General features: G+C 50.8%; 1 protein-coding gene across 1 annotated transcript in view; it reads left to right on the forward strand.

Annotated features, from left to right (window-relative positions):
- Nucleotides 1-4,161: 4,161 nt before the first annotated feature.
- The window catches only part of Ano7 (anoctamin 7), a 32,368-nt gene continuing 18,117 nt past the window's right edge, over nucleotides 4,162-18,412 (forward strand). Inside the window, exons 1-9 of the mRNA XM_008829149.3 lie at nucleotides 4,162-4,269; nucleotides 6,463-6,505; nucleotides 8,670-8,809; nucleotides 12,483-12,590; nucleotides 13,335-13,471; nucleotides 15,095-15,152; nucleotides 16,043-16,153; nucleotides 17,194-17,350; nucleotides 17,839-17,929. Coding sequence (XP_008827371.1) covers nucleotides 4,162-4,269; nucleotides 6,463-6,505; nucleotides 8,670-8,809; nucleotides 12,483-12,590; nucleotides 13,335-13,471; nucleotides 15,095-15,152; nucleotides 16,043-16,153; nucleotides 17,194-17,350; nucleotides 17,839-17,929 — 953 coding nt within the window. The remainder of the gene's footprint in view (nucleotides 4,270-6,462; nucleotides 6,506-8,669; nucleotides 8,810-12,482; nucleotides 12,591-13,334; nucleotides 13,472-15,094; nucleotides 15,153-16,042; nucleotides 16,154-17,193; nucleotides 17,351-17,838; nucleotides 17,930-18,412) is intronic.

Here is an 18,412-nt window from a genome sequence, read left to right on the forward strand (position 1 = left end):
TACATAGCAAGTTCCAAGTCAGCTGGAGCTATAGGGGAGACCTTGTCTCAAAAAAACCAAAAATTTGTGTCTGGAAATGTCCTCAGTTCATGTTATAAGTATAGAGAAAGCCCCTCTTTGTCCCCAGTTCGTGCTATGAGGGTAGAGAAATGACCTGGCTAAAAATCTTGGCAAAAAGCATGAAAAAGAAAAAAACTGCTTTTGCTTAGGAATATAAATGCAAAAGTCTTAAATAAAGATTAGCAGAGCCGGGCATGGTGGCGCACACCTTTAATCTCAGCACTTGGGAGGCAGAGGCAGATGGATCTCTGAGTTCAAGGTCAGCCTGGTCTATGTAGGGAGTTCCAGGCCAGCTGGGGCTACAGGAAGACCCTGTCTCAAAAAGACCAAAAAAAAAAAAGATTAGGAGGCCAGGAGTTGGGGGGAGGTAGGTGAATCTCTGAGATGGATGCCAGCCTGGTCAGCTGGGACTACACGGAGACCCTGTCACACAAACACACAAAAAAAGATTAGCAAATTAAAGAATACCACTTCTTGACCATGAAGGTTTTAGCTTAGGAATGCAAGGATGGCTTAAGAAGAGGAAGTAGGTGTACACCTGGGTATAAGTCTATAATCCTAACTACTCAGCAGGCTGAGGGAGGAGGATTAAAAGTTTACAACCTGCCTTGGCTACAGAGTGAATTCAAGGCCAGCCTGAGCAACCTAATGAGACCTGGTCTCAAAAGGTAACAAGAGGGTTGGAATACAGCTCAGGAGTAAAGCACCTCCTCAGCACGTGGGAGACCCTGGGTTCAGTCCCTAATACTGAAGGGAAAAAAAGAAACAAGCAGGATTATAGGATTGATAATAAATCATCACTTTGTGCAGTAAAAAAAGATCAGGATTGGAGAGATGGCTCAGCAGTTAAGAGCATTGACTGCTCTTGCAAAGGACCTGGGCTCGATTCCCAACACCCACATGTAGATGACCACCCATAACTCCAGTTCCAGGGGAATCTGACACCGCCTTCTGACTTCCACGGCATTGCACGACATGGGTGCACTTACATGCAGGCAATACAGTCATACCCATAAAATAAATAAATTACTAAAAAATCAGATCAACTTAGTGTTTATGTAGACCAGGCTGGCCTTGAACTCACAGAGATCTGCCTGCCTCTGCCTCCCAAAGTGCTGGGAATAAAAGCATGAGCCACCACACCTGGCTCCCTAGCTTTTTTTTTTTTTTTTTTTTTTTTAAGGAAAACACATTTTTTACTTTATTATTGTGTGAGTGTGTATGTGTGAGCATGTGTAAGGGGAGGTACACAGGGCATTGTACACATGTGGAGGTCAGAGGACAACTTTTTGGAGTCATTTGTCTCCTTCCTCTTGTACGTGGGTTCTGGGGATCAAACTCGCTTGTGCAGCAAACACTTTACCCATTGACCCATCTCACCAATCCTGCATTCCTGGCTTTTTAAAAATTGATTCCTTGGGGGGCTGGAGAGATGGGTCAGTGGTAAACACACTAGCTGTTCTTCAAGAGGACCTGGGATCAGTTCCCAGCACCCACATGGTAGCTAACAACCATCCATAACTCCAGTTCCAGCAGATTTTCACCCTCTTCTGGCCTCTGCAGGCATTGCACATACGTGGTGCATTTACATATATGCAGGCAAAACATTCATATACATAAAATAATAAAATATTTTTTAAATTTATTCCTTGAGCATGGTATGGTGGCACATGCCTCTGCCTTTATTTAATCCCAGCACTTGGGAGCCAAAGGCAGGCAAATCTCTGTGAGATCAAGGCCAGCCTGATCTACATAGACAGTGCCAGGCCACCTGGGGCTACAGGGAGACCCTGTCTCAAAAAACGTAAAAAAATTTTAAATTAATTCCTTTACAAATAAAATTTCTTTTTTTCTTTTTTTTTTTTTTTTTTTTTTTTGAGACAAGGTCTCCCTGTAGCCCCAGCTGGCCTAGAACTCACTATGTATACCAGGCTGGCCTTGAACTCACAGACATCCTCCTGCCTCTGCCTCCCAAGTGTTGGGATTAAAGGCATGCGCCATCATGCCTAGCTCCTTTCTGCAATCTTTAAGAAATCTTATTTATAAAGCCTGGCATGTTGGAACACACCTTTAATCCCAGCACTTGGGAGGCAGAGGCAGGAGGGTGTCTGTGTGTTCAAGGCCAGCCTGGTCTACATAGTGAGTTCTAGGCCAGCTGGGGCTACAGGGAGACCCTGTCTCAAAAAGACAAAAAAAAACAACATTGCAGAAATAGACTTTGGCTACAGAGATGGCTCAGAGGGTAAGAGAGCTTGTTCTATAAGCCCGAGAATCTGAGTTCAAATCCCCAGCACCCAGGTAAAAAAGTGGGGATGACTGCATATCCCCACTGTAATTCCAGCATTGAGGGGTGGAGGCAGGAAGATCCCAAGAACTGGTTGGCCAGCCAGCCTGGCCTAAATGAGCTGGTTCGGTAATCAGGGCAATGAGAGAGCACTAGAGGAAGACACCCAAATCCAGCTCTATGTTCCTGGCCTTCCAAGCAACAGCAGACACCTCCTGCTGGCGCTGGGATCTCTAAGTAAACAAATGCCTGAGGCACAGCAAGTTTGCATGTAGGGTGTGTGAAAGCACTAGGAAAATGGGCTGCCTATGTTTGCAGGCTCTATCCCCACACCCTGTTTTCAAACAAAGACAGATCCTGCACAGGGACCAGGGAGGTGACACTGATAGACAGCTGCTCTAGGTACCTCTCCAGCCTGCTTCCAGCCCCTTGGCCTGTGAGGTAAAAGTAGGTGAATTCCATGGCCTGGGCAGGGCCTTCAGGGACAGGGCCCCTCCTAGCTGCTACCCTTAGGGCTGGCCCGGATTTCACTCCTGCTGAGACCAGGTTTGTGTTGGTGGACTGGCCATGAGCTCTGGGGCCACATCTGGAAGCCACTAAGCCAGGTAGGCTGGATGCCCTCCTCCTGGATGCTTGAGCTGCAGGGAGAGCAGTGAGGTGATGAACCCCAGAGAGACTGAGCTAGCACCTGTAGCTCACTAGGTTCCAAAATCCCTGGACTGTGGGAGACAGTGTTGAGGCTTACTAACCCTGGAGCCCCAGAGGCCTGGTATAGTGTCTGCTCCAAGCTCTGGAGGTGAGCAGAGATGGGTGCTCAGTGTCTCTTTGGGCACCCTACTCTAAGGAGTCAGCATCCCACCTGGGAACTGAGTCCATCACACAGCAGGTCATACTTGGGGCCTTATTAACACCACTTTTCCTCCTTTCCCTGCTCTACCTGTCGATATCCAAAGCCCTGGAACCTTCACTCCAGGAGCACCTTACAGTTCTCACTGGCTCCCAGAGTCCCCATATTGTGATACTGAGTTCTGGCAGGAACAGGAGGTTCAGTCCCCTGTCTGCCTTTCCAGGTCTCTATTTGTCTGAAATCTGGAATTGGACTGGGAGCCAGGACCTCCACCTTCTCTCCTGGGCTCTGCCCACCTGAAACCCAGCCCTGCTCAGACCTGCCTCCTTCTGGGCCACAGGTCTTATTCTGCATTTTGCCTTCCTGCTACCTGGAATAGAGGTACTGCCTCCCACAGAGATCCTGAGATTGAAGGTACAGGGAAGGCCAGGTCGCAGGCTGGTGTAGCAGATCCCATGGAAGCCTCTAGGGAACTGAGCTCTGACTTCTCAAGGAAGCCTGGGCTGGCAGCAGGTTCTTCAAAAGTACCGCAAAGGCAAGTGGCTTTAAAGGGCTCCGATGGCCCTCCTCTTCAGGTGAAGAAAGGAAAAAGGCAAGTCCATGCTGTGACATTACACTGCTCAGAGAGATAGCGCTTGGGGCCACTCGGCACTCCCTAGATGGGTGGATGGGTGGATGGGTGGGTGGATGGATGGATGGATGGGTGGACGGACAGGTACGGGGCTAGGCTCTTAGACACTTCTTTCAGTAGCTGGCTCTTTCCTGGAGCTGGTGTCCAGGGATCTTCATATGCCTGCAGCTGGGGCAGTGCAGCCTGACCCTGGCAAGGTCCTGGTACACTGCTGTAAGCTAACCTCCTCACCTGTAAAATAGGTTTGCTGCAAGTTGTGCCTCAGTAACAGGGCTGGATCTCACTGATAACTACCCTCCCCTCTGTGGCTACCCCGGCCTTGATGGGGGCAGGAGCGGGATGCTGCGGAGGCGAGCCCAGGAAGAGGACAGTGCTGTGCTGATTGACATGGCCTTTCCCAAAGCACAGAAGGGGAGCTCTTATGGGAGCACAGCTCACACCTCAGAGGTACCCTCTACCCCAGGGCTAGAGAGGCCAGCAGGGTGCATCAGTCTCTCTTCCCCCTCCCTGGGCTCTGGGCCAAGAGAGGCTTCTGTGTGCTTTGTAATTTTTGTTTTTTTTTCTTCTTTTTGAGAAGGGTCTCCTTGTAGCCCCAGCTGGCCTGGAACTTACTGTGTAGACCAGCCTTGAAGTCACAGAGATCTGCCTGCCTCTGCCTCCCAAGTGCTGGGATCAAAGGGGTGCACCCACGCCTGGCTGTGCTTTGGTAATTTAAAAGGTCTCCCATTTTCAGTCAGGACCTACATTCCTGTTCTAAGCCTGGTGCCCTTGAAAAGGGGACAGATGCCTTCTTGATACATAATCAGGCCACCACTCAAACTCCCTCAAACTAGGAGGGAGCAGAGACCACCATTAGACAGGAGGCTCTGAGCAGAGAAAGGAGGCAAAGACAGAACCAGAGTCCAGGTCTGGTCCCTCTTTGCCAGGAGAACCACTGTGAAAGGGGGGAACCAAAGCTACACACCATGTTTCTTACAAATATGAGGGATGAGCAGGGTGTGGTAGTGCACACCGGAGGCAGAAGCAGGCGGATCTCTGTGAGTTCATGGCCAGTCTGGTCTACAATAGTGAGTTCCAGGACAGCTGGGGCTACAGGGAGACCCTGTCTCAAAAAGACCAAAAACAAAATAAAAAACAAATGTGAGGGATGGGGATGAAGTGACTCACCCCTGTGTTCTGATGCAATTAAAGGCCTGCAGGCAGAAAGTGCACAGAGTGACTCCACCCCAGATGTTTATTGCCTCCTAATGCAGAGGCTGACACTTTTTCTTTCTGGGAACAGAGGGGGGGCTTGTGACCTGGTTTCTTACCTAACAATTTGTCTGCATCTAACAATTTGTCTGAAGAGTAGTCCTTGAAGGGAGTCCAACCCTGCTAAGGAGCAGAACATTGCAGTCAGTGGCAGGTCCTGGCCAGGGGCCTGGCGGGGCGGGGATACGACAAGAGAACAACTGGGGTTAGTGGAAGGGGGGTGGTAAGGTGATCAAGACTTCTGACAGAGTGGCTGGGGCTACCTGAAAGTTAGAGTTAGGGTAGGGAGCAGGAGAGGGCTAGGCTTGGGACAAGTATTGGTCCCCATGAGACAGGCCTTTTACAAAAGTGGGTGGCTCCAGAGGGAGAACATCTTGGTCCCCTCAGCCTCAGCCAAGCTTCTTCATCACTATGGCAGAGACATGTCTCCTGTGTGAAGCTGGGAAGGCAGCCCTTAGGTCCTGAAAAGGACAGTTCCTCTCCATGCTGTATTTTGACATTCTTGTCCCAGACCATGTTTAGGACTCCATGTCAAGGAGGCCACAAACATCCCATGTGAGGCTGGGGGAACACTGTCCTGGTCTTTGAGGCCACCCAGAAGGCCCTGGTCCTCCTGAGTCAGGTGGCTGCCCCAGTGGCCTGAAGGTAGACATGGACGCCCTTCCTATTGTCCCTTGTACCTTGGAACGAGCTCCCAAATAGGGAAAAACAGCTTTGCTCTCCAAAGCAGAGGGAGGAAAAGTCACCCTCCGGTTCCTGTGACCACCTCTGTCTTGTTCTCAAAGCCACATTGGGGCCTGTGTGGTTCCCCCCCGCCAGTCCTGGAGAATGGGAGAGATGTGCACCCCAGTTGTGACTATGCTTCTTGCCAACCTGATCCTTGTTCAGTTGCTCAGAGACCAGCAGCGGCTGGAGGGGATGATGAGGATGGTGGAGGCCATCGATTAGCCTAGCGTTCTGACTCTGCCTTTCAGTAGCACCTTTACTGTGCACCCCCTCTGCACTACCCTCTGCGAACAGGGTGGTCTAGTGCAGGACTGAGGCAGGGTGATGGGTCAGGGATGAGGGGGAGAGTTGAGGATGGGATAAGGTAGTAGAGTTGGAGGAGACCGGAAAGAGTACAGGGTGGAGACAGGAGGGACAGAAAAGGACATGGCGGGGTGGGAGAAAGAACAAGGAATAGTTGGAGGGGCCAGGCAGGCAGAGGAAGGTGCGGGCAGGCAGGTGGGGGGCAGGCAGACAGAGGGAGGTGCGGGCAGGCAGGTGGGGAGGGCAGGCAGACGGAGGTGCTGGCAGGCAGGTGGGGGATGGGGGGTGGTAAGCAGAGAGAGAGGCAGGCAGGCACTGAGTCATCCGGGGTAACTACAGCTGATGGAGCTCTTCCTCCAGGCAGGTAATCAGCAGATGGGGAGTCCTGCCAAGCCTCTGATTGGTAAGTCCCTCCCAAAGTCTGCCATCTGCACCCTGTTGATCCTGGGGGTGGTCACAGATGGAGTGGCAGCAGGAAGCTGGCAGGCCTGGCTCATCCCTTCAGTAACCAGGCCTCTTCTCCCTCCCCTGTACCTCTCCTGTTGTGCTCAACTGCTGGGCTGGAGATAAGGTGAGAGTCATCTGGTGAACAAGCTACAGCCAGGGAGACACCAGGAAAGGAGGGTCCCTTGACAGGACGGTTGAGAGGACTCCCACACGTCTGGATGGACTGCCCCTCTTTCTTCCTGTTTCCGGGCTCTTCTCTTGTACCCACACCTTTGCATTTTCTCAGATTCACTTCCACACAATCCACAGCTCACACCTGCCCAGAGCCACTTTCATCTCCTCATAGAATCTGCAGGGGTTCTAGCAGGATCCCAGAGTCCACCCTCCCCATCACCTCACATTACTATGAAAAACAAAACAGGCTAAGCGAGGTGGCACACACCTTTAATCCCAGCACTCGAACTTGGGAGGCAGAGGCAGGCGGATCTCTGTGAGTTCAAGGCCAGCCTGGTCTACATAGTGAATTCCAGGACAGCTGGGGCTACAGGGAGATCATGTTTCAAAAAGACCAAAAAAAAAAAAAGAAGAAAAAAAGAAAAGAAAAAAGAAAAGTAAAAGTAAAACAGAAAGTGACATGTTTAGGGGAAGGTGTGGGAACTGGAACACTCACACAGCACTGAGGGTACAAAATGGTGCAGAAAACACTGTAAATTCCACAGAAAATGAACACAGACACAGACTTCCCATGGGATCCAGCAATCCTCTGAGCACATGGCCGAGAGTGGTGAACATTTTTATTGTCTTTTGTCGTTTCTTTTTTGCTTTGTTTTGAGACATGGTCTCACTATATAGCCCCAGCCAGTCTGGAACTTGCTATGTAGACCAGGCTGGGCTCAATTCTCCAGTGATTTACCTGCCTTGGCCTCCCAAATGCTGGGACCAAAGGCAAATGCCACCATGCCTGACTTAAATTCCCCCCCCCCCTTTTTTGTTTTGTTTTCTTTTGTTTTTGTCTTTTTGAGACAGGGTCTCCCTATAGTCCCAGCTGGCCTGGAACTCACTATATAGACCAGGCTGGCCTCAAACTCACAGAGCTCCGCCTGCCTCTGCCTCCTGAGTGCTAGGGATTAAAGGTGTCCGCCACCACACCCGGCTAATTTTGCCCATTTTTAAGTTGGTTATTTAAATTTTTGTTATTAAGTTGTAAAAGTTCTCTCAATTCTGGATACAAGTCTCTTATCAGAAACATATTTTGTAGATATTGTCTCCTGATCTCTGGGTTGACTATTCACCTTTTTGATGGTATCCTGTGATAAAATCTGTAATCAATTTTTATTCTATTCCTGTGATTTTGTCCAATCCAAGAAATCACTGTTTACCAGATTCCTCTAAGAGTATGAGATACAGGGCTGGAGAAATGGCTCAGCAATTAAGACACTGACTGCTCTTGCGGAGGACCTGGGTTCAAGTCCCAGCACCCAAATGGCAGCTAACAACTGTCCATAATTCCAGTTCCAGGGGATCAGACCCCCTCTTCTGACCTCCATGGGCATTGCATGACCTGGGTGTACTTACATGCAGGCAATACACTTATACACATAAAATAAAAATAATAAAATATTTTTAAAAAGAGTCGGGGGATGGAGAGTTTGGGGGCCTGGAGTTAAGAACACTGGTTGTTCTTGCAGAAGACCCAGGTTTGAATCCCAGCATTCACATGGCAGCTAACAACTGTCCATAACTCCAGTCCCAGGGGCTCCAACAGCCTCTTCTGACCTCTGAGGGCATTGTAGGACACGGGTGCACTTACCTACATGCAGGCAATACATGTATACACATAAAATTAAAAAATAAAAAATAAATTTTAAAAAGTTTGAGATACAGGCTGTAGGGACCAAGTGGCAGGGAGATCCCAGGAAGGCAGGCCTGAGTCCTGCCCCAGCGTCATTTCCTCATCTGCATGAAGTTCTGAGCTCCAGCTCTAAGACCCCAGAATTGGCCTCTGCTCAGACTTCCCACCAGAACCCGGGTGTCCCAGGTGGGACCCAGACAGCCCTGCCTAGGCCTGCAGCCCCTTAGACCTTCCATGCTCTCTGCCTCTGTCCCCTTGGTTCTTGCAGACTTTGTTCTTGTTTGGGAAGAAGACTGGAAGCTGGGTAGACACCAGGATAGAGTCACCCAGGACAAGACAGACACGCCTGAGATCTGGAGAGAGACCTTTCTGGAAAACCTTCGTTTGGCTGGTCTGAATATAGACCAGGTAAGTGGCCTGGGGAAGGGGGCTATGTAGACCCTGTATCTTCTGAGTAACCTGTGACTTTGCTCTGCAAACATGAGGGTACAGCATCCAGAGATAGGAAGCACGCTAAGCCCCAAGTTTCTGCTTGACACCCATCCTTAAGGGAGCACCCAATGGCTAGGGAACCACTGGCCAGAGGCCAGCAGGGACATGGAACCATTGTGGTACAGGAGGTTCACTCAGAAGCCGGAGACTTCAGAGCAGCTGATAAAACTGAAACCGACCCCTTTTCTCCATCACCTCAGGCTTTGGTCGGGTGCATCATTTACGTTCACTGTTAGTGTGTTCATAGGATTTTAGTAGTTTAAAAAAGTCCTTTTGTGTACATTATATAACAGATACCACTTAGAATGAGTTAAGCAATGATCCCAGGGCAGGAGAAAACAGGGAGGCATGGTGAACCCTGGGTAAGCACAGGGCCAGGCAGGCAGGAGGGATTCTCAGAGAGGGTTGGGCTCGGAGCCCTGTCTTGTCCATATGCCCCTCATTGCCAGGTCTCTTTACATGTCTTCCTCATCCTTCACCACCCCAGTCACCTTGCTCCCTCCCCAGAATTAAGTGTTGTCTTCAAGCCCCCAGCCCTGCTACCAGAGGAGTCACTTCTGAAACTGTTAACCACACCACTTAGTACTACGGCTTGGTTTTGTTTATTCCATGGGATCCCACCCAGTGAATCCCTCATCTTGTTTCTCCCATTTAATGTGATGTGTGAGGCCCACGGCATGATGGGGCCAGTGCTGCCCAGCCCTGGTCCTTGCTGTGTCTTCATGGATGTTTGACTTGTCCCCAGTTTAGGACCGTGGTGACAGCTGGCTGCTGCCAGTCATCTTAGGGTGGCTGTGATGGTACAAGAGTTTCTCCTAGGAGCAGAATTGATGACCATCTGAGGTCTATGGCTGCAGCCTCACCCTTTTCTCATGTGGTGGCAAATTTACATAGCCATCTGGGGTGAAAGGGCACCCCACTCTGAATTGTCTCAACACCTGATAATGTCAAACTTTTCAATTTTTAGTCAATCAGTTGGTATACACTGGTACCTCACACTAGTTTTAATTTTCATTTTCCCTGATTTCTAAATACATTGTGCATTTTTACATGCTTTTGAACTATTTGCATTTCCATTAAGCTTCTTCTTGATGATGGGGGCACATCCTCCTAAACTTTGGTAGGTGAACCCAGTACTTAAAGATTGATTGTAAGTAGACTGTGGTGAGATTAAAAATGCATCGAATGTGCCCTTCTTACCAAACACCCCAGTTTAGCCACCCAGCACACTGTACAGACCAGCAGTTCCTCTTGAGATCACAGAAGTTGTGCTTAGTGCCACTGCCCAGTGTCACCAGAGAGAGCAGGATCACATATTGCTAACTAGAAAAAGACCAAAATTCAAAAGTCAAATCTGGTATGGATGGCTGTTTGTGCTTTACACCACTCTAAAGTAAAAGTAAATCCAGCATAGGGCCACCTTAAGTCAGGAGCAGCTGCGATGTACAGGCTTTTTGTGTCTCCTATTCTCTTTTCTGTTGAGTTATTTGCCTTTTTCTCCTTAGGCATGTAGGGGCTCTCTGCCTGTCTGGACATGGAGATTGCTGGTCACATGTGTCACTATTGAGATGAGTTATGGTTGGTTTAACTGGCTGTGTCCAGAGCTGTTTCTGCCTCTGATCTTGTGTCCTCCATACTCTTCCACAATGCCCGCCACACACCATCTGCCCATCCAGCCAGCCAGCCATTTGTTCATCCGTCCATCTTTGTGCTCACCATGTAACTCCTGCTACTTATATGGGAACGGCAGCCCCTACTTCTCTTATCCTCTCCTGTCTGAGGCTACCACTACTAAAATTTACTGCGATCCACTCCAGAACTTTCTTAGATATTGACACACAGAGACATGCTGAGATTTGTGGGTCAAGTGCTAACACCCTCTTCCACGTCTGTATTCATCTCAGTGTGGTGAGTGGGGGTGAGAAGATACCCCTCCCTCTTACTGTAGAAACTGGTGGTACAGTGTGGATCTATGCATTTTCAAAACCTTCACCCAGAAGGTTGAGGGCACAATGGTAGGGCACCATTGTGTGTGGTGCCTTGCCGATACATTGTCCAAAGCACTCTAAAGCTTGAACCTACGAGACAGTTCTCAGCACATGGTACAACCAGCTAGGTGTGCCCCAAATATCCAGTCTCAGGTCTGCCTCCATGGACAGGATGTGGTTTGTGCGTCGGCACTCAGGGAACCCCTGAGGGAACCCCTCAGGCTGATGACCTCTGAAAAGGCAAGGTCTTTGGAAAACACCTCTGTACTCTGCAAAGGTTCTTGTTCGAGGGACCAAAAGCCCTGTCTCACACCACCCAGGTCTCCAGGCATGCCCATCACAGAACAGCATGGTGGACACTCAGTATTGCAGGACTTTAGGAGAGAGGGTAAAATTAGTGTGTATCGCTAAGCTAGGACAGCAGTGACAGCCCAAAGAATAGCTCCTAGAGGTTCATCTTGATGAGTAAAAGAGTTTATTAGGGGCTACTTAGTCAGTGACCATGGACAGACAGCTGCACCTACCCGAAGTCATCACCTCCACCTACCGAATTCCCATTTCCTATGTGTGGCTCTCCATCTCCAGCAGAATTAATGCAAACCTGGCCTTAGAGTGCCACCTAGTGCTAAAGCAGCAGAAGTGACTCCAGGCTGAGACGACATAACACAGACAGAACAGACTCTGGGAAGCCATGCTTTTTGTTTGGTTGTTTTTTGGCGGGGGGAGAGGGGTCTATTGGGGGCTCCCTGTAGCTCCAGCTGGCCTGCAACTCACTATGTAGACCAGGCTGCCCTTGAACGCACAGAGATCCCCTGCCTCTGCTGGGATTAAAGGCGTGTGTCACCATACCTAGCTGGGAAGCTATGTTTGTTGTTGCTGCTGCTGCTGTTTTTGAGACAGCATCTCTCTGTCTCAGCTGGTCTAGAACTCAATATGTAGCCCAGGCTGGTATTAGTCTCACAGAGATCTGCCTGCCTCTGTTTCCCGAATGCTGGGATTAAAGGCACATGCCACCACACCCGGTGGAAGCTGTATTTTCTGTGCCCTCTTGTCTCAACAAGCAGACTCTGAACATGGAAGGTTTGTTTTATGACAATAGCCAAGTGGAGGTTTGCTACAAGATGGATATTTTGGCTAGGATATGATCTGGTGTCACGGTACTTTGAATGGACAGGGATATCCACCCATCTATGTATACAGAGGTGTACACATTTATTCACATATGTGGGGAACAATGTGAACTCCCAGAGACTCGTCAAAGAGTGAGGCAGCCACTGAACATCGAAAAGTGATGTTGAATTTGCTGCCCTATTAATTAAAAATGAGCTGGGTCAGCACGGTCTCTGAGAAGTCAGACACCACTCTCCAAAGGCTTTTGTCATGGCCGCAGAAGATAGTGCAGATGGCATGGGCCCCACCTGTGAGCTCTCTGGGGAGTCTAAGGACTGTCACCCACAAGCTTTCTGCGGTGGTACTCAGAAGTAATCACTGCCGTCAAGGAGGTGTAAAGCCACTGGCTGTCCATTGACATGGCTATAGGAGACTAAATGTGAATAGACACAGGCTATTCAGGCCCTCACAGAAGCCCCTTGTGCTCACAGCACAACGTTCAGGATGAAGCCACAACGGTACACTACATCCTCCTCAGCGCCCCCTGGTCTGTGCTCTGCTACTATGCAGAAGACCTGCACTTGAAGATGCCCTTGCAGGTAGGGGGGACACAGGGACAGAGGGAGGGGTTAGAGGTCCCTGCCTAACTCTACATCAATTGACTCTGGGTTCAACTACTAAAGCCAGTGATCCTTGGAAGGATCCCCACTTGAGGACCCCTAGTTCCCTTCTGGCCCACTATCACATGGAGCCATAAGAAACCCATTGGGTCACGCTGGGCGTAGTGGTGCACACCTTTAGTCTCAGCACTTGGGAGGCAAAGGCAGGCAGATCTCTGTGAGTTTGAGGCCAGCCTTGTCAACATAGTGAAGAAACCTGTTGGGTCAATAGAGCAGGAGGTGATACGCTGCATGGCGGGCTCAGAAGTTAGGGAAGGCCTGTAGTGCTGGCAGCTGAGGCTGTAAGCTAACCATCTGAGTTTCTGTAGGCCCAGACCCCCCTGGGCCATCTGCTGACACAATTCGTCAGGTGTGCACAGGGTAGACGAGGGCAGCCTCTCAGTGACCTCAGGATGATGTGCCTGGCCCACTCACCTTGACCAGTATGGTGCAGGGATGGGTAGAGACACAGTGCTCATTCTCCTTGTTTTCTAATGACCTAAGCAACTCTGGTCCTCAACTTAACAAGCTGAGCATCTCCCAGAGCCTGAAGCCCAGAGGCAAAGGGTCTGCAGCAGGGCCAAGAGGCAAGAGGTAGTCTTTCAGCTGCAGCCTCTGCCCTGCTTGCAACTTTCTCAGCTTCTGCCGCTGTGGAGATTCCCCTCCAAACAACTTTCCTTCTAGGAGTTACCCTACCAGGCCTCCAACTGGTCAGCCAGCCTGCTGCAGTGGCTGGGAATCCCTAATGTTATGCTGGAGCCCGTGCCTGACACACCCCCTGAGTACTACTCCTGCCAGTTCAAAGCAAGCAAGTTGTCACGGTAAGGCATCACAGCTCTGTTGAGGCCAGCAGGACAGCTTCCTGTGGAACCAGCCTGGTTGAGAACCGGTGTGGGTGTGTGAATGAGACTGAAAGAACCAAACATCATGCTTTCCCGGAAATGCTCTCCTCACCTGGGGTTTTCAGACAAAACCACCTGAATCTCAGGTGAGCAAGCTGTAGTGTGCATGTATATACTGGCAAGTCACCTGCATTAGTCAGGACAGGGTGACTGTGCTGTAGAACAAACATGCCCTAAATCCCAGTGATGAATATACAAGGCCTATGCTGCAATCCATTTCTGTTTCTATAACAAAATGCTCAAGGATGGATACTCCATTGAGAAAAGAGGTTGAGGGCTGGGGAAATGGCTCGGTGGGTAAAAACTCTGGCTGTACAAACCTGACAATCTGAGTTCAATCCCCAGAACCTACAAAAAAGCCAGTTGTGGTGGTACACATCTGTAATCCCAGCACTCCTACAGGGAGATGGGAGGCAGGGACAGAAGAATTGCCCAGAATCCTGGAGTACACAGTACAGAGAGAGCAAGAGAGACCTCCACATGTTCTCTTGGTACCAGGACCGTTCTACACATGCAGAATGTGCGTGCACATCACACACTGAATATACATATACAAGAAAAAAATTAAAGAAGTTTGGTAGGCAGTGCTGGAATTGTTACCAGCCACTGTTCCCTTGAACTGTACAAAATAAATTGTCTTCCTTTTAAAGAAGTTCATTTAGCTCTCTGTTTTGGAGGCTGAAAGCCCAGTATTGAAGGCTCACCTGTCAGTCTCTGACGAGGGCATAAAAGCACAGCACAGCTGGGAAACAGAACAGAAACCAGGAACCAGGCAGATGGAGTGGCCCTGCCTCCTTTGATAACTGATTCTCCTCTGAAACCAGACCAGTCCCTTCTAAGAGTGGAGTCCTCATGACCTCTTGAAGGTCCTGCCACTTTGACACACTCAGACCACAACAGTGCACTCCTTGCCCTGCTCTTGTGTTGTGTGTCAATGGGATCCCTCATCATGCCTTTCCAGACTGGTGAGGTAGACAGCAGGCACATGGGCGGCCCTCCCTCACTGACTCCAGGTGCCTTTTCATGTATGTTGGACAGAGCAATTGTATGGTCACACTCAGCCTATAGACCTAGCAGGGAGGGCTGTTGGTGAGTCATGCTAAAGGTCCCCTATGGTCTTGTTTTCCACATGGAGGACACCTCCTTGATGGGGTACTGGGATATTTAGCCTTGATTACTGTTGTCCCCACTAGTGAAGTTCCCAAGACTCTGATGTCCCACTGCCCCTTGGGCCCTTGGTCCTGTGTGCAAGCTTCAGGGCAGGCACACTAAGGGCTTCCCAGTGAGTCTAGTGCTCTGGTCAGGGTCTTGCCTTCTGCCAGACCTGCCTGCACTCGCCCTGCCTCATGTGTGTAGTGGTGTGATGCCTGTTGTGGCCTCCTGTCTGAGGAAAAGAATGAACTGGTACAGTGGTCATTTTCCTGGCTCTGGGCTGTGGGGGCCTCCACGCAGGCTCTGAGTGTTCTGTGCATCATCTTCTATGCTCTGTATGTGTGGTAAGTTTCCGTGTCCCTAAAGCTCTAAACTTTGCTCACCCTGTAGGTTCCTTGGGAATGACAACCAGGATACCTTCTTCACCAGCACCAAGAGGCACCAGATTGTGAGTGGAGTATCTGCTGTAGCCCCTTAACCCGGGCCAGGCTCAGAGAGGCCTGCTAGACTCCAACTTCTAACCCCAAGGTCTCCATAGCTATAGAAAAGCACCCTATAACCAGAGGGTGAAGCCTTAGAGACTGCTTCTGATCTTGTTGCATGGGGGAAGGATGTGGCCTGGGTGTAGGAGAGATGGGGACATGTCCAAACTGCCCTGGATCAGATGACAGCTGGCTCCCTACCTAGTCCTTCTCCACAATCCTGAGGCCCGAAGAATACTGTGTTTATGGACCTCTGGGACAGAAAGCCAAGGCTCCAGGTCCATGGCTGGCCAGAACAGACAGGGAAGGGGTCTTAGTGTACCCTGAAGAAATCTAGCAGAGCCAGGCTATAGGAGGCAGAGCCAGGCTATAGGAGGGAGGCAGGCTATAGGAGGCATCAGAAGGCCTGCTCCAACAGCCTGTAGTCAGGAAGGGTCTAAGCAGACCCCAGATGACCACCAAAGGGCACTTCTACAGTGGCTGTCTGGTCAGGGGTTGCCTACCCCAGGCAGGAGTCCTGACAGAGCTGACCCCACTGGAACAGGGGTCCAAGCAGGCCATGCATGGCTCAGTACAGGTTCAGCCTGGGCTGAAGTCTCAAGTGCTGTGTGACTCTGGCCAAGATCTCAGTCTGTAAGATACAGATGACTAACTGCCACCCCTGACAGTCTGGTCAAGAACGTGAAGCTGTGACACAAGAGCTGGGTGGCAAGACCTGAGGGTCATTCTGTAGGTATCACCGTCCTCTGTCGCTGGGGGCCATGGGAGGCCATGCAAGGCTTCAGCACAAGAATGGGTGTCCCTGCCATCCCGCCCCACAACCAGTGATGGGTGCCATCCTCCAACCATCCTACAGCTATTTGAGATTCTGGCCAAGACCCCCTACGGCCATGAGAAGAAAGGTTTGTTTGGGATCGACCAGCTGCTGACAGAGGGCGTCTTCAGCGCAGCCTTCCCCTTGCACGACGTGAGTCTCAGGGCTGGGGGCTGAGTTCCCCAGTGTTGCTGTCTGTCCTACTCACAGGAAGCAAAGGAGCCTGCCCCCCTCCCTGGCAGCCACGGTCAGCCAGCGTGGCCACCCTGAGGGTCTGGAACACTGAATGCACACCCCTGTGATATCACAAGCCAGTGCTGGAGGCTGAAGATTCTGCTTGCTTTCTGCTGTTGCTGGGGTGCCCTGGCGACTATGCCAGGCCCCTGCTCCAGATCCTGAAGTTTGGTTTCTTAGGCAGTGTGTCTTGCTAGGGGAGACAGGGTGGTCTCCTACACCTCCCCAGGAGCTGAGAAAGCTGAGGCAGTGCAGGGAGGCACTCACAATGACTGCACCTGGTGCTGTCCTGATGCCCACATTACCAGCCTACAGGCAGCCCACCTGCAAGTCAAGACGCCCTAGCTTTCCTGCAGCTACCCGTTCACCAAGCAGATGAGGCCTGCACAGAAACATCAAAAGGCTCTGAGTCAGGCTGCACAGGGCTGTGAGACTATGGGGACAGTCCCACTCAACACCATGAGACTATATGGAGAAGTGGGTATAGAAATGTCAGGCACCCCCACACCTTATCCTGCTGTGCCATCACTCTTCCTGACAGCTGAGCTGGGATGCACAGGGAGTGGCTCACTTGACCACACAGCACATCTGCCTGGCCTGGAGAACCCCACGAAAGTGTCAGTCCACCTGCACCACAGTTACTGTCTTCCTAAGCCAGCTTCTCCAGGTTCATCCTCTGTCCTGAATACTCAGAAGTCTTAGGGAGCTCAGCCCACAGGTCCCCTCAGACCTTCCTGGCCCATCCCAGGCCCACCCCCAGCATGATTGTTTTCTTCCTACAGCAGCAAGCAAGCCTGGTTTGCAGGGTCTGTCTGCCATTCACCTGCACAGGAGGGTGGGGGTTGCAGCTCTTGATTAGCTCTATAGTTCCCACCTCGAAGAGTGTCATGTGGGAGGACTGAGGGGACAGAGCCAGGACCATGATGGAGCAGCCCTATCCAATGGCCTCTTGTTCCCAGGGCCCATTCTCTGCTGTTCCAGAGAGCACAGAGGTCAGCCAGCGCCAAGTTTTATTCCAGTACTGGGCTCGCTGGGGCAAGTGGACCAAGTACCAGCCCCTGGAACATGTGCGCAGGTACTTCGGGGAGAAGGTGGCTCTCTACTTCGCCTGGCTTGGTGAGTCCTGTATTGCAGCCCTTTGGGGTCAGCCAGGGTGCCCTGCACTTGGTCTATAACAATCCCCCTTGGGGAGTTTACTGCCAGGCTTTACTCGACAGCTCCACCCCAACCCTGACCATGCAATGGGCCCTAGAGGCTGCTCCCAGACCCTGGTTTCCCTATGCCCCATTCAGGGCACTGGGCGCCCCTTAGCTGGTGGGACCCCTCTTGACCCCAGCCAGCCCCCATAGTCCCTGGTGGGCAGCTCCCTCAGGAAGTCCTACCATAAGGGTTATAAAAGAAAAGGGAAGATATCTCTGTGGGGGCCCAAGATAAGCTGTTCTCTCCTCTTCTGACAGGCTGGCACCTTCAGAACAGTCAGCTGGGCTCTGCCCTCTACTCTTCCTTCCCCATCCCCTACTGGGCTGAGCTTGAGTCCCCAGAGAGCATGCCCATCCCTAGGGCACAGCCATCCTAACGGATGGGTCTCTGGATCCCCTCTGCAGGGTTTTACACAGGCTGGCTCCTGCCTGCAGCAGTGGTGGGCACAGTAGTGTTCCTTGTGGGCTGTTTCATGGTGTTCTCAGACATACCAACGTAAGTGTCCCTCTCCTCAGTCCAAAATTTCCCCTGTGCTTTATAAGGACTGTGTGGCTAGGGAATCCCCAAGTGCCAGACTCTGTGTAGAGCTAGGATGCAGTGTGTGGTAAGCACACTCCTGCTTTCATGAATTGTCACAGGTCTCAAGGACATGGCTAGAAGGCTGACTAGACAGGGATGAACTGGACAGGGACCCAGGTGAACAGAGGTGCCTCAGGCTGACACAGGCGGACAGGGGTGCCCCAGGTTGACACAGGTGGACAGGGATGGCCTAGGTTGAGATGGACAGGGATATCTGTAGGCTGACAGGTAGATGGGGTGTTCCCAAGCTGGTATTGATACCATTGTTCATTACAATAGGGTGGGCTTTTCCTATAATAAATGACTGGCTTTGTGTTTTACTTTAGTGTGGTGTTAAAAGTCTAAAAAGTTATCTGAAAATTATTGTCGTATTTATTTATTATTTATTTATTTATTTAT

This window comes from Nannospalax galili, unplaced genomic scaffold, assembly GCF_000622305.1.
Source record: "Nannospalax galili isolate Female #2095 unplaced genomic scaffold, S.galili_v1.0 scaffold453, whole genome shotgun sequence".
NCBI classification, from domain to species: domain Eukaryota; kingdom Metazoa; phylum Chordata; class Mammalia; order Rodentia; family Spalacidae; genus Nannospalax; species Nannospalax galili.